The sequence below is a fragment of the Rattus rattus genome, chromosome 1 (genome assembly GCF_011064425.1).
Source record: "Rattus rattus isolate New Zealand chromosome 1, Rrattus_CSIRO_v1, whole genome shotgun sequence".
Classification (NCBI taxonomy): domain Eukaryota; kingdom Metazoa; phylum Chordata; class Mammalia; order Rodentia; family Muridae; genus Rattus; species Rattus rattus.
In genome coordinates, this window is record NC_046154.1 from 570,642 (window position 1) to 586,056 (window position 15,415).

Genomic DNA, 15,415 nt, shown 5'->3' on the forward strand with positions numbered 1-15,415 from the left:
ATATCAGGACATATTTATATCCATATTTATATCTTTTTGGTTAGTCCAAATAGTTAAGCACTGACCTGCAATTAGATTGAGCTTGGGTCCCTCTTTTATCTGACAGCATTAGATTGTCATAGTGACATGGCTAGCTATTGCTCTGTGGTGACCCTCTGAGAGAGTAGACTTATAAAGAAGAGCTGACTGGGCCACCTGTTACAAAACAGAACTCTTGATTAACAACCTGGAGTGCTGTGCCCAGAGCATATGATACCTGCCTCAGACAAACAGCCTGAAGCCAGCCTGCTGCTGGCCTGGACATGCAGGCAGCCAGACTGTAGTCTCCTGATGGTCCAGGAATAAAAAGATGGGCTCCAAATGGCCAGAGCTTGGTTACTGAATGTTGGACAGCTTGCCTCATTTTTGTTGACACTTCAGATTTAGATCATGAATGATGATGCCCTGCTTTCATAGGCCGGCTTGCAGCTTGTGGTACCATAGGCCCTGATTGAGAACATGCAGGGCCTTCCCTGAGTTCCACCAGAGCCTTCCTACTCCCTACGCATCCTCCAGTCTGCCCAAAGTACCCAAAAGCAGCTTACTCCCTGCTGTCACACACAGCTATGAACCAATGGCCTTTGTGCCTTTGATTTGGCCACTCTTCTTCCTCTTAGGGTTCAAGAGACCTTGTACTGGTTAAAGCAAAATGGGGTTCTCCTTTCATTTCTCCCAGCCAGGAATTCAGCTTTGTTCTCCAGGGCTTAGCAAAGAGCCAAAGTTGGCTCAGGCCTTTGACTTCCGCTGTTTGCTTTCCCTAAAATATGCCCGTTAGAGCTAGTGGCCAGAGACACTCATGTTTGAGGACCGCTCCGGAGTTTAGCAGGTGACCATGGAGTGGGACATCCTGTCCTGGTTCCTGTGTCTGTGAAGTTGCTTTAGGAAACCCGCCTACTCCTGTGCTCGGTCCGTCTCCCTTTCTAAAGCTGTCCAGCCTGCTGGGAGACTGCAGGGTAGGGGTCTACCTGCCATCCCAGTAACAGCCACCCAGAGACTTCTCCAGGTACCGACGTATAGGGGCTGTGATCTGTCCCTGCGGATGAACTCAAGCCCGAATAAAGCCGCTGTTAGTAGTTCCCATCCCACCTCCATCCCACATGGTTCCTGAGCATGAGTGCGAGTTCAGGAGTCTGAGCAAAGGACAGGCCATCTGACCTCTGTCTGAAGACAAGTGGGCCCAGGGTGGGTCTCGGGTGGATCTTGAGAGGGCGAATTTAGAGTGACCTTGAATCCTTACCTGCCTGCTGAGGTAACACTGGAGCTGGCCAAGGCCTTCTTTAAAGCCTTTTCTCCCCGGTACCGATGTCTCTTCAAGACTTTGGGTCAAGAACAGAGAAGGACGATGACAGGTCACAACTGCCACCAACTTCCCTGCCACCGCCTTCCCCACGGGCCTGTGTTTCTACCTGTTTGGGAGCGTTCCTTATCACAGGGGCATGTCGATTTTGCCTGAGAAATTCTGAAACCAGAGGAAAGGAAGTGAAATTTTCCATGGCGACCATGCCAACAAGAGCCCAGGCCAAGCCCCGGGTAACAAACTTGGTCCCAATACCATTCGTGTAAGTCTCACCAGGAGCTCAACAGTTTGGGTGAGCAGCATAAGGTTCTAAGAAGGGAAGCCACTGGCCTGAGGTCACAGTGAATGAAGCCCCAGAGCCAGCTCCTGCTGGTTCAGGGCCACAGTGTAGGCACTCACTGAAGGATCCTTCTGATCACGTCTACAGCAGGGTCTTCAATCATGGGCCTCCCCATGCGGGTTGGCTGGGCGAAGGACTCGGGGGTGACAAGGCCCACCTTGCCTTCCTCCTCGAGGATCTCTGAACACACTTGGATCTCGCTCTCCATCTCAGCATCAGTCAGGATGTTGTCCTGCAGTCCAGAGGGAAAAGCTGATTAGGGGGATCACGTTGGAAGGACCGCTGCCATCTTGTCCAAGTGACGACTGGATGAAAGATGCCTGACTTTGTGGTAGGGTTTATTTTCTCTATGAAGTGGGCGTGCTCCGACTTCTCTCAGGACATCAATTGGTCATTCAAGTCATGCACTCTCGCCTTTAGAAAGGGGTTTCCTAGTGCCTGCTCTGTATAAGGCTCTGTCTGAGGCCTGGGGACATGGGTACAGAGGCTGCCTAGGGTCTCTGATCTCTTGAAGCTTGCAGTCTAGGTAAGAAAGGCAGATATTCAATGCACACGCATATGCACATGCACGGTCAGAAATAGGACCAGTCCTGTGAAGGAAAAGTTCCCATCTCCTGTGAGCATGAAGTACGACCTACAAGAGTCAGCCACAGATGTGTCCAACTGGTTGGTGTCTTGACCACATGGGATAAGGGAATATGTGGAGACAAGGCTGCAAGTGACCAACTGCCTGTGGGAAAGGGTAGAAATGATGTCCAAGAGTGGTTAATCTGACTGCTGCATCATTTCTTCTGTCTCATCTCCAGTCAGTCCTTGGGAAGAGCATGGTCTGGATCCCTGGGGCCTCTATATTGCCATAGGCAGTGGAAGAAGTGGCTGGGAGCTTACCTGGCTACACATGAGGGAATGCCTCCCCATGGAAAGAAGAGGAGCCGAAATGTGATAGTGAGAGCTGAGCCCAAGGCTAGCCTACTCATAAAGCAGTTGGTTCTTGAGTTCCCTGGGAGTGACAGATCCTTACGAGCAAAGCCTGATGTGGGCATGGGGAAAGGGGTGGGCCATGCAGCCTCTGCCCCAGCAGAGAGCCCAATAATCAGAGACCTTAGCTCACGGTCTGTGGACTCATGGGGATACTCCATGGCCAGAAAGAGAATGAAGAGATATTGATGAAAGACCACAGGCTGCTTATGTGACTCGTCAAAGGGTTTGGATTTAACACTGAGGCAGGAGAATGACAAAGTTATTTGGGCCTTTTCTGTCGTTTGGGGAATGGGCGTCAAGCATGGGAAAAGACATAGTAAATGGAGGGAAAGACACCCAGGGTCCTGTGGCGATGGCGGACGGGACTGCTCATGGCAGATGGGAAGGCAGAGGCTGAGGTGGGCAGGCTTGACTGAGACCACGTGCGCTGGTGACTTGACAGCCTTGGTAGAGGGAATCATGCCAAGGACATGAGGAACTCCCTAAAAGACAAGTGCAAGGAGCTGGCCCACAGGGACCTCAGCTCAGATCTGAAGCCACAACACGATTACAATCCTTCCCTATCACCCCAGCAGGTTTGATGAAGCCTGGGAACCTCCTCTCCCTTTTGCTGTACTCATGTGGTCTCCTGGGAGCCCAGCCTATGTACAGCTTTGTCAACCCTTTCCCCCATCCCTTTGTCTTCCTTACCGTAAAGACCTCCTGAGTGATGGACACCATGTCCAGGCTGCAGTTGAGATACTTAATCCTCTGGCTCAGTTTTTCTTTCCAGGATCGGACAAAGGCAAGGAGATCATCTGTGGTCACGTTCTAATGGGAGCACAGAGGGAGGAAGTCTCAGGGACCAGGCAAAATCACCACAAGTGCAGGGATAAGCAGTTACTCATGAAGGACAACTCTTGGTTCTTCAAGCTCCCTCTTATAGAAAATGGTCCAGGAGGTGGGGGTGGGGGCTGGCACAGGCTGTCTCTTTTGGTCAGATGTCCTGAGGTGGCAGATCCTTCATGGATGGGGAGTTCTGTTCCTGGTCTTATAGGTTCAGCTATAGGCTATTCTGTTTGGCCCCGTTTCCTCCTCTATAAGACGGGGATACGGAACGTTCCTCTGTATTTCCACTAGCTTCAAAAGTCTGTGTTCAGGATGTCTTTGATCCAGTTGGCAAGGGTGTGGAGAGCTGTGCAGGATGGCTGACAACCTGTCTCTGTCTCACAGGAATTCCCCTCAGGAACACCCTCAGGTACACACCCTCAGCCGCCTGGAGTATCCAAGACGTTATTATCATGGTCTCCTACTCATTGCTCTGCAGACTGCAAACAAGGCTTCTGGGTGAGTCTCCTGACATCCGCCCAACACAAAAAAACTGGTAGGGCTTGGAAGGAGTCTAAAATGTTGCTATTCAGACAGTTAGGGCTTGCCTAAAGAGCCTATTGAAGGTCCTGGCAGGACAGTTAGTTTGTCCCTTGAGTCCAGGAAAGGGGAGACAGGGAAGTGATGGATAAGACATAGAAACCTTTTGTCTGCATATCTGTTCTTCTGAGTGACAGCTCAATGGTTTGTAGGAGTCTATGTGAAGGCACACAATGTGACCCAGAGCATCTCTGTCCCCAGAGGGACATTTAATCTGCACATGACGCTCTGTGGGAATTTTTCTCAAAACCTGTGTGTCATACTGTACAAAAAAATTGCAAATGAAGATAAAATAACGGTCCTCTTGGTGCTCTCATCAATGGAGACAGAGCCCTGAGCTGCTGGCCTGGAGCGAAAGGGAGCAGGGAGCGCTTGTCATGGTCTTGCAGGTCAGGTACCAGTTCTGGAGTCATTTAGGCGAGCTGCTCAGGGACTACCTTGAGACTAGGGCATATGTAGATTGGAGCAGAGACAGGCACTTGAGGCTGAAGAGCAAATACAGACCCACCCAGAGACTCTGCCGAATGGGGAGACAGAGACACTCAGGGACATGGTCCTGTGGAACTCTGCAGCAATTCTGACATTTCACAGATTAGAAATTAAAAAAAAAAAATCTGTTTCTGGGCTGTGATAAAAAAGAGCTCAGAGCCCCTACTTTTCTCATTCATCTGGGGCTCAGTTCTTAGACCAGACAGGAAGGAGGCCTTGTGAAACCGCAGGGGGACATAGGGTTCCCAAATCCAGTCTCAGGCCCCCATCTTCTCTGACCTCTGTATAGTTGCCTGAGGTGGGGGAGGGGAGATTAGCTGCTTTGTGATGGATGGCAGTTGGTTTGTTGTTGTGGTTGGTTTTTTGTTTGTTTGTTTGTTTGTTTTTAATTTCTGCCTTCCATTGAGTAGCATAAAAGTTAACCAGTGAGGTTCAGAGACATCCGCCATCTCTGTGCTGGGGAAATCAGATGCGTGTCTGACACCACCCCTGCCACTCTTGATTGGGGACCCACTCACGTCCTTGTCTCCCCGGTGGTCCTGACACGTTTGTATCTTCTGCTGAAGCTGTTCCAGAGAAGAATTTAACCCTTCCGCCTGGGAGTTGGACTTTGCCACCTAGAAAACCAGGGGTTTTGAGATTCCAATTTTATAATATGTATTGAAAACAGGAAAATTGTCATCAGGATGCATGAGAAATTGACTAAACACTGGGAGAAAAAAAAGAAAAACAAAACAATGAGAGAGGAGTAGGAGTATGCAGCCTGATCGGAAAGCAGACCAACACAAGTTTAAAAGGTCGGTGTCAAATAGTATGGTTTAAATGGAACTGGCGCCACAGAGTGCGGTTAAGGCAGTAAAGCCCATCAGAAGGCATACAGAGCGTTGGGACGCCCACACTCTGACACAGAGTTCCATGCTTTAAGATACCCGAGGTCACAGGTAGCATCCCTGACACGGGTGTTTCTCTAAGTCCTGGATAGGACAGTGATAAAAGAGGACTCCCAAAAGAGAGCTGATAGCCCAGCCGTGACAGGGAGGTTTCCCAAAGGGAACTTATGAAGAACCTTTAAGGATGATACAAGGGCCTGGAGAGATGGCTCAGTGGGAAGAGTACTCGCCCTGCTGGCTAAAGGAAGTGAGTTCTAATCCTCTGCACTCACACAGACAGCTAGCTGGGCATAGACACTCTGCTTATAACCTCAGACTGGGAGCTGTCTCCAGAGAGCTTGTGGCCAGCAAAACAGTGAGCTGGCTCGGTGATGGACCCCAGCTCAGGGCTGTAAGTTGGAAAGCGACAGAGGAGGACACCAAATGCACTCTGGCCTCTATGCACGCGTGCACATGCAATCACATACGTGCATCACACGAACACTCCCACACACGAAATGAAGAATGAACCGTTTATCAAGGCACATGAGCCATAAAAGCCAGCTTGAAATTCTCACTGGAGCATCAATCGCAAGTCGGCATCTTAAACAGAACTGGTGAGTCTGGAGGCGTGGCAAGATGGCCCCGCTGGTAAAGAAAGTGCTTGCTAGGAAAGATGACTGTGCCATAGAGTCACAGACTGCTGCTTGCCTTTTTCTGTGTCACCAACAACACTGTCCCCAGTGCAAATGTGTTCTGCTGAAGACATTTGTTAGTGTGGATTCAAGCCCTGCAGGCATCGAGCAGATCGGAGGAGTCTTTGCTGGCAGGAGAAACATGTTCCTTAAACAGGGGCAGGGTCACCATGGGCTCTGGGCTCAGGGCTCTGGGCTCTGCTCCCTACAACTGCATCTCTCCTACTCTTCTGGGGTGGCTGAAGCTTCCACTGGAGGTGTTAAAAGTACCCGATCATCTCCCCTCATTCACTCTGCATCAGGGCCCATGTCAAATGTAGCACACATTAGCCCAGTGGCTGGCCCCACGACTTTTGAGTTGCTCGTATGGTTCCCAGTTCACGGATGGGTACAGGAACAGCTGGCTGTGAGCTTGAGACCTCAGTGAATCCCTCCCAGGAGACAGACAGGTCCTCCTCAGCTCGGCTGAACCCAGCCCAGAAGGTCCTTACACTCTGCTCCTTGAATGTGTGCTGGTCTAGAGAGGTAGGAGTTAGCTCTCCCTGCGGTAAGCGACAGGAACCCATGACAGAAGCTGCAAGTCACAAGTCACGAAGGTTGCAGTGAGAACAGAGAGGGGCTGGGGTTAAAAGGCAGATGAAGGGCTTCAGTGGCTGAACCCGTAGCCTGGAGGAAGGTGAGTAAGAAGGTTTATGGATGTGTGTGAGACAACCAAGGGGGAAGATAAGAAGAGGAACAGGGCTCTGGGCCACTGAGTGCTGACTGCCTGGCCCCTGTGATGTCCTTAGGGAACAGGTAAGTCAATGGGGTCCTTCAATCTTTCCTGCTACACAAAGCTCATTGTGGCGGACTAAAGCATAATGGCTTCTAACGGGAACCCTCCACTGGAAGATCACTCACTCACCCAATAGACAAGGGACTCAGAAAGATGCAGCTACCCCTTGGTGGCTGTGGTAGAGTCAGCTCTGTCATGATAGAGTGATGCTCTGGTCATGTAAGTGTGACGACAGAGAGAGCTCGGTACAATAGACAACAAGGCACCTTCAAGGTCTGAGGTAGCAATGCCAGTTAAGGGCCAGCAGCTAGCTGACGAAATCATTAGTGAACAAAGCCAGTCAGAGATGGGCAGAGGAGGAGGCTTCGACCACCCCTAAGAGCCCATGAACAGTGTGTGATTATCACTCTGGTTGGGCCCAGGAGACGTGCAGAGAGTGGGCGTGGGCTCCATTTGCTCGACTTATGATAGCCCAGGTGATTATCCAGTTGCAATAGACTACCCCTACCTCTTTCCAGTTCCTGACATTGCTCTATAAAACCCTCCTAGACAACAGAAATACAGTATCTCTCCATTTCATAGAAACCCCTCCCACTTTCAGGAGTTCCTCTTACTTTTTCTCGATGTCTTACTTTTTCTCAATGTCTTACTTTTCTGTAGTAATTATTAACAAGGACTGCTTCATGTTGTATATGCCCATGAGTGTCTGAGCTGTTAACCGTCGTTGGTGTGGGATGATGAACTCGGAGCCTCTCTTGTAGCTCGATCCTCCATGCCATGAGTGCCCAGCATCTTAAGCTCTTTAGTTATGTACAACTGGGCTGGGAAAGTTTGTACTTAAACCCCTAGGTCACTAGGTGGTCAGTCCAGGCTCTTCATGTCTCGTGTATCCCAAGTCCCACCTATCCCATGGCCTCTCGATTCTGGAATCAGGATTTGTCCTGCAGACACCCCATGTAGGCCTATTCTGTCAGCCTTGACCTTAGCCTGCCTCACACTCACCACCAGTTTTGTGCAGTCAGCAGCCAGCAGCCAGCAGCCAGCAGCTAGTCACTCTCCTCATATATGCACCTGAGCTCTTAGTCCTGTGGGACCCCTCTGTGACCCTTGCCGTCTGACCTAAGCCCTGTAGCTGACTGCAGCTAATCCAACCTCAGCTCCTCACTGTCTCTCGTCACACACATTGTCACCTAGCATCTGAATTCTTTTCACCACCTCTCTAGGACACGTATTTCCTCATCTCCAGCTGACTTCTGTCTCAAGCTTTGGGGCACTTTGCTTTCTCAGCCTATGTCATCCTTCCCCTCTAGTCCTTGTGTGCCACACACACCTGCCTTTTGGACACAGGTGTTCTGTCCAGCATTTCTTGTTCCACAAAGGCCTGGGTTCATAGTCTGGCTCTGCCACTTAGGAGTTGTGCATTCCTAAGTCATGGAATTCGTTAGCCTCAGTTCCCTCCACCCTCTGTTTGGGCCCAGGAGACATGCACAGAGAGTGGGGCATGGGCTCCATTTGCTTGACTTATGGTAGTGTGTGTGTGTGTGTGTGTGTGTGTGTGTGTGTGTGTGCAAGAGTATGCAGATAGTGGCCAGAAGTCAACATTATATGTTATCGTCAGGAGGGATGCACTTTTGTTCTAAATATTTTTATTAACTCTGAGAATTTTACACAATGTATTCTCACCATACTCACCCCAACTCTTTGGCTCCTCTCAGAGTTTCTCCACCTCCTTACCAACCCCAATTTCATATCCTCTTTTTTCATTGTTATTTAATAACCCATCAGCTTCAGTTTGTGCTGTCCACACAGGGTCTCTCGTTGACCTGAACCTGCCAGGAAGGCCAGCCTGACTCGTCAGCAAGCCCCGGGGATCTGCCTGTCTCTGACTCCCCAGCACTAGAATTATTAGCATGCAAACCAAACTCAGCTTTTTTAGGCATGGATTCCAGGGACTGATCTCAGGTCAGGAGCTTTAAGGACTGAGCTATCTCCCCAGCCCCTGCCTCAATTTCTTTAATCTCTAAAATGGAGCTAGAAAGCCGTCCACTCAGGTCTTACGTGGACAAATTGTGCAAACTCTTAGCAGCCCCACCCATCCACTGAGTTTGTCTTCCAGGCGGAGGTGTAAGAACTATGGTACAGCCACCGCCCTGCTGGACAGTTTCCGTCCGTGTGCAGGTTTTCACTAGATGGGAGGACGGACGTGTCCTACCTGACACTTGATATTCACTTGAAGATTGGTCATCAGCCTCTGGATTTTCTCTATGAAAATAATGTCCGAAGATAGGTTATGGAATTTACTCTCGAATTTGTTGATGACATCATTGGCCTGTAAGGAAAGGTAAGGAGGAAACTAGGGGAAAGTTGATCTGAAACATTAGACCTTGGAAGAATGGGGGAGCCTAATTAGTGCTGGGACCCAGGTGTACCCTTTCTTCAGAAGTGACGGCCTCTGGCCGGCCATCTGGGAGGCTGTTTGGAGGGAGGACGGGGAACCCCACCTGGTCCAGGTACTCTGTCTCCATTTTTTCCATGTGGATCATGATCAAACTTTCAACGAACTCAATCCGGGTAGCCTCCTTCTCCAGTCGGTGGCAGAGCGTCTCAACTTCTTCAGGGGAAAAGTTGCCGCCCTCTGAAAACAATCTGGAGGAGGTTGAGGAGAAGCAAAGACAACCAGTCAAGCTGAACAGCCCAGCACACCCCAAGGTCCATGGCTTTACATCCTAGTGTGGGTGATGGTAAGGTAAATGCAGGCCGTGCACATGCAGGGGCAGTGGGACTGCCAGGTTGCTAGCATATCGGGTTGGGTGCCCTGACAGAATGGCTGAAATGAATATACAATGTTGCACAGACTCCAGAGAAGGAGCCTCAGCGTGCAGCTCCATGGTAGCGTCCCTGTCCAGCATGCAGGAAGCTCTGGGTTCAATACCCAACACCACTGAACGAATGAGAGAACGAATGGATAGATGGATAAATAAATGAACGAAAAAAAGTCTACATAAGGACGAGATATCTGCCCTCCCTAGATGAAGTGAAACCAGAGGATTCCTTGGGATGTGGGTGGTGCCAAAGCTGGCTTTGACCTGGAGACTATGACTCAGAGCGTCTGTGACTGCACATCGGGAGAGCCATCATGGAACTGGAGCCGGAGCGTGGCACTTTCAGTATGGGATTGAGTGAACACGAACCCTACCAGGTTCCAGGATACTGAGATCCCAGGGCAAAGAGGAAAGAAAGCTCTGTCTTCCCTGAGAATCTGTTTACCAGCCTAATATGTGTTCTCTGGAATGACACAACAAAACAAAACCTTTCATTGGTCCCGAGTAGGTGTGGCCCAGAGTGGTCCAGTAAAAACAAAAGTGGACTCTCTGAGGGAATGCCACGTGAGTTCAGGCCTAAAGTGGACGTTCTCAATAAAAACTCACGGTGGGGGTGGGGAAAAGGAAGTCACAGGGAAGTAAGACACCATAAATAAGAACTGAGGGATAACAAGGAGCAGAAGGAAGGAGGCGCTACAATTATCTGGCATAAGTTACAGAATTATCTAATGTGAGACATTTGAAGAAGTAAGAGGCCTCTGCTTCCTGGTGAGGGGAGCAGTGGGACCAGCCATTGCATGCTTCTTGGTCTGGTGTGACCCTTTGGAAGTCTGAGCCAACACATACCACATACTGTTGCTTCTGTCTGGTATTTTACCATAGCAACAGTAACTAACGTAGAAAGATAAAAGAAAGGGAAGAAAATAGGTGCAAGCCCTGTAGACACTGCCATGAAGAGTGCAAGCATGACTAGGGAGCATGGTCACGAACAGTGCCCATGGAACTATCGGGCACCGGTGGACGCTGTCACACAGTGCGATGGTTAACATTCACTGAGAGCCTCGCAGGATCTGGAATCGCCAAGGGCCATGGTACTGGGTATGTCTGTGAGGGCTTTTCCAGAGATGTTTAACTGAATGGGGAAGACCCATCCTAACTGTAGGCAGTACCATCTGGGGTCCTAAACTGAATTAAAAAGAAGAAAAACAAAACAAAAGAGGAAGCCATCTGAACACAGCATTCATCTATCTCTGTGTTCCGACTGTGAAGGCAAATGTGACCATCTTCCTCACACTCCTGCGCCCATGCTTTCTATGGGATGACGGATCTCACCCTTTGACCAGGAATGAGCCAAAGCCTTAAGTACTGTGACACCAGAATTGGCAAATTGATTAACACACAGTGGTAGGATTCTATTTCAGGACAACCCCACAATGTTTGCCCATAGAATATGGAAAAAAAAACCCCACATTTTTTTGAGCACTTATATTTTTAAATTTTATGATTATTTATGCTAAATGAACAAAAGATTTTTCAAATGATCTTAACATTTTTTAAATTTTTTTTAAAAAATAAGCTTTTTGAAAAATAAAGGTACCAGACACGGAAAGATGGCTCAGCAGTTAAGAGCACTGGCTGGTCTTACAGAGGATCTGGGTTCAGTTCCCAGCACCCACGTGGTAGCTCACACTCTATAACTCCAGTTCTAGGGAAACCGATGCCCTCTTTGGCCTCCAAGGGCATCAGACGTGCACATACATAATGCACACACATACACACAGCCAAACTCATACACAAAAAACCGGATCAAGTATAGCTTGTTACAATGTAAAAAGAACTAAAGTCAGTATTATATTTAGGCATGAATGAGTAAAGTCAATGGGAAAAAGAAAGAGAAGACAGACCAATGAGCACACGGAATGACACCATCATTAGTTACTAGGGGGATGCGAACTAAAACTATACTCTGACACTGCCTCGCTTCCTCTGCAATTTAAGAAGAAATACAGGCTGGAGAGATGGCTCAGCGGTTAGAAGCACTGACTGCTCTTACAGAGGTCCTGAGTTCAAATCCCAGCAACCACATGGTGGCTCACAACCATCTGTAATAGGTCTGATGCCCTCTTCTGGTGTGTCTGAAGACAGCTACACTATACTCATATAAATCAATCAATCAATCAATCAATCTTTAAGTGTTGGTAAGAATTCAGAGGAATCAGAACTTCCTTGTCTAGTGGGAATGTATATCTATAGAAAATAGATGAGTCCTCAAAAGGAAAAGGATGGGACCACCACAAGATGCTGCTGCTCTCCTCCTGGGAACGGGCCCACCAGACTTGAAAGCAGCACCCAGGCAGATACCAACAACGTCCCTTGTATCACTGTTGACAATCACCCAAAGGTGTGAACAACCACAGGCTCATCAGTAGGTGGGTGGAAAAACAAACTGTGGTGTGCAACGCCACAGAAGAGAGTGCCACTTAGCCTTAAAAGGGAAGACAGTGTCAACATGGGATGTCACACAGACGAACCAACAGCGGATGAAACACACCAGGGAGAGAAGGGCAAAGTTCAGGGTTGCCTTCGTAGGTCATATCTGGAGTAGCTAACCTCTTTTTATTTATTCCTTGACAGTTTTATGCCTGTATATAACGAATTTCAGTCATATTCACCACACCCAAGACCCTCTCTCTTCCCTCCTCACCCACTTTTTTCTCAATAAGCCTTGCTCCCATTGTCACAGCTTTTGCATGTATATGACCCAATGAGTTGAATTAGGTTTGCTTGCATGGATATGGGGGTTAGGGGGTCACTGGCTACCATTCTGAGGAAGGGGACATCCTTCCCCTAGAAACTGGTCCTTCATGGAAGAGGTCTCCCGAGTCCGTCTCCCTTCCAGGATGAACTGTCCAATGGGCCCAGTCTTGTGCAGGTCTCTTTCGGGCAACCATAGCTCAGTGAGTTCATGGGTGTGATGGTTATGATGCGTCTAGAAAGTGTCCTTTAGTAAGACACCTCCCCCTGCTCCAAAGCTTCTCTTCTTTCTGCCCCCATCTGTGATGTTTTCTGAGACTTGAAGGGGGGTGGTTAAATATGATGCACTTAGGGTTGAGCATGGAACGGTCAGTTTGACAGAGACAGGAAGCAAAATGGCAATGACAGGGATAGGAAGGAGAATGAGGAGCAAATGACTGTGATGTGGAATTTGGTCTGTGATGGTAGAAAGATCCTAGTGCTGGTGCTGATGCTGATGGCACTTACCAAACAGCACATCTAAAATTGTTAAAAAAAAAAAAGCAGTTAAGAGAGGAAACACGGCCGCCCCCAAAGAGTAAACAGCGGTGGCTCACAGAGGCATAAAATATACACTGCTTCCCACCTGCAGTGTTTGACAAAGTCAATGTTGGTGTAGCGGAGTTTGCCCAGACTCTCTTCTAGGTATTGCCGGAAGCTTCGCAGGGATACCTGGATGACGTCCACGTAGCTGAGCAGCTCCCGGTGTAGTGTATTGGTGAGATGAGCCAGCCTGTGGGAGAGGGGAGAGGTGAATGACCAGCCTGGGAAGCAAGAAAAGGCTGGGTGTGACCTGAGCCTGGTGGGGATCCTGGGCCCTGCCAGGTACATCGCCCAACTCCTCTGGCCAAGAGAGCTAGAGAAATTAAAAGTCGGATGTGGTGGTACAAGCCTACAGTCCCGGCACTCATGGGGCTGAGCTAGAAGGATCACAGGTTCGAGGCCAGCCTATATGACAGTAAGCTCAAGGCCTCCCTGGACAATTTAGTGAGACGCTTCCTCAAACTAAAAAGTAAAAAGGCATCGCCAGCAAATTAGTAAAGGAGTCCCAGCTCCACTGAGTCCTCAGAGCATCTGACTCCCCAGAAGTGTGGCACTTAACCCTGTGCTCTCCTGGAAAAAATGCCCTGACAGTTACTTCTCTATAACAAAGGCCCCCTGAGTCAGCTGCCCTTGTGATTGGCTTCTACAGACCTGCTATGGTCCTTCCATCACTCAAATGCAGCCCCTGTCTTATGTCTCCTTGCTGGAGCGCCTTGTTCTATCTGCCCTGCAGACAGCCCAAGTTTTGACAGGAGCCTCCGAGTTCATCGGCAATGCCCTCCTGCAGGAAGCCCTTCTAAATGTCCCAAGGAGAAGCTATCTTTCTCACCATGGGCATTTTGGGGCGCAGCATCTGTATCTTGCATATGGGATATGGTCATGTACCTCTTCTCTCCCAGGCTGTGTACCCCAACCTGCCTCACACACATCAAATGTTGCCCATAGACTCTGGTTCTTTGACTTTGGTGAGAAGGAGCCGTCTGTCCCTTTGCCAGAAGGAGCTGGGCATCTAGAACCAGCACCAGGAAGAAGATGCTCCAACCCTTACTTTTGGCTTTTAGTGGCGTTCAAGAAAATGTGCTCCATGTCGTAGATCTTGCGGCGAAAGTTTTTGCTCCGTACGGCTTGCTCTTCTTGGAACTGACAGAACATGAGCCTCTCCTTCTTCAACGTCTCGATCACACCGGCACAGTGGCTGTCTAGCCTCTCCTGGTGAAGTAGGAGCTCGGCTGCAAGAGAAGGAGGAGAGCTGCTACTGTCTGCAGCCACTCCATCCACCCCCTGCCTCTCCTGGGCCAGCCCAGGGCAAAAACCACTCATGTCAATGAAGGTCTCTTGTTATGCCCCCACTGCCCTCTCCAGGGTGAGGCTGAACTGTGTTGTGAGCCCAGGAAGGCCAGTGAGCATCTGCCTCAAGGTCCCAGACTGGAGAGAGGCTGGGAGCCTGGACTTCCTGCTTGGTGGAGCCTTCCAGCTGCCAAGAGGGCAAAGGTAGGAAAACAGAGAATCTCAGGGAGCAAAGGGGAGGGTGGGGGTATTTGGGGAGCACTGAGATGTTGGTGGGAACACCTCTATAAGCACAAAGCTGGGAAGTCTTGATCTGATTCTTTGCACCAGTAAATACTATACCCAACAGCTCAAACTCCCCCAAGGTGAGGAAGAATGAAAAAGGATCAGGTTTCCAGAGTCTCTTCATAGACCTTGGTGGCGGGCAGAGAGCCACAAACCTCCCAGTATGCTACTACTTGGAGTAACTGGTAGAAGGGCTGTGGGTGAGGTTTTAATAAAAAAACAAACAAACATAAGCAAACGGTGTCAGCAAACTACGCAGACACGTGCACAGCCATGCTTAGCTCACCACTATTCCAAAGCTAAGGTGGCCTAGGTGGCCATCAACACACAGGTGGCTAGCTGAATGGCACAGTACATAATCCTAATGGAACTTTACTCAACCACGAGGGAGAATGAAATTATGTGATTTTCAAGAAAATGGCACAAGTGGAGATTTATGTTAAGCAAAACAAGCCAGTCTCGGAAAGTTAAAACAGTACACGTTTTCTCTCATGTGCAATCTAGCTATTATATGAACGGATATCTATCTATCTGCCGCATTTGTCTGTCTGTCTGCTTGTCTGTCTGTCTGTTTATCATCTATGAGTGACATGAAACAAGAAAGGAGGAAGGAAGTAGACTGACAGGAGCAGGAATGGGGGACAAGAGACGGTAATCGAGGATGATAATGAGCAAAATACAGTGATATATATCTATATGCAAACGAGAAAAGTGCCACCATGAAAAGCATTATTCCCTACGATAATTAACTTTTGAAATTTAAAAAAAAAAAAAAAAAAAAAAAAACAACCAC

At 49.0% G+C, this 15,415-nt stretch overlaps 1 protein-coding gene across 1 annotated transcript in view; it reads right to left on the bottom strand.

Annotated features, from left to right (window-relative positions):
* Positions 1 to 15,415, bottom strand: part of Ccdc180 (coiled-coil domain containing 180) — a 66,318-nt gene that overhangs the window by 16,487 nt on the left and 34,416 nt on the right. The window contains exons 23-31 of the mRNA XM_032886983.1: positions 14,099 to 14,279; positions 13,094 to 13,240; positions 9,394 to 9,538; positions 9,105 to 9,221; positions 5,072 to 5,170; positions 3,348 to 3,467; positions 1,736 to 1,908; positions 1,446 to 1,498; positions 1,277 to 1,355 (exon numbers count right to left, since the gene is read on the bottom strand). Of these exons, the coding sequence (XP_032742874.1) occupies positions 1,277 to 1,355; positions 1,446 to 1,498; positions 1,736 to 1,908; positions 3,348 to 3,467; positions 5,072 to 5,170; positions 9,105 to 9,221; positions 9,394 to 9,538; positions 13,094 to 13,240; positions 14,099 to 14,279 (1,114 nt within the window). The remainder of the gene's footprint in view (positions 1 to 1,276; positions 1,356 to 1,445; positions 1,499 to 1,735; positions 1,909 to 3,347; positions 3,468 to 5,071; positions 5,171 to 9,104; positions 9,222 to 9,393; positions 9,539 to 13,093; positions 13,241 to 14,098; positions 14,280 to 15,415) is intronic.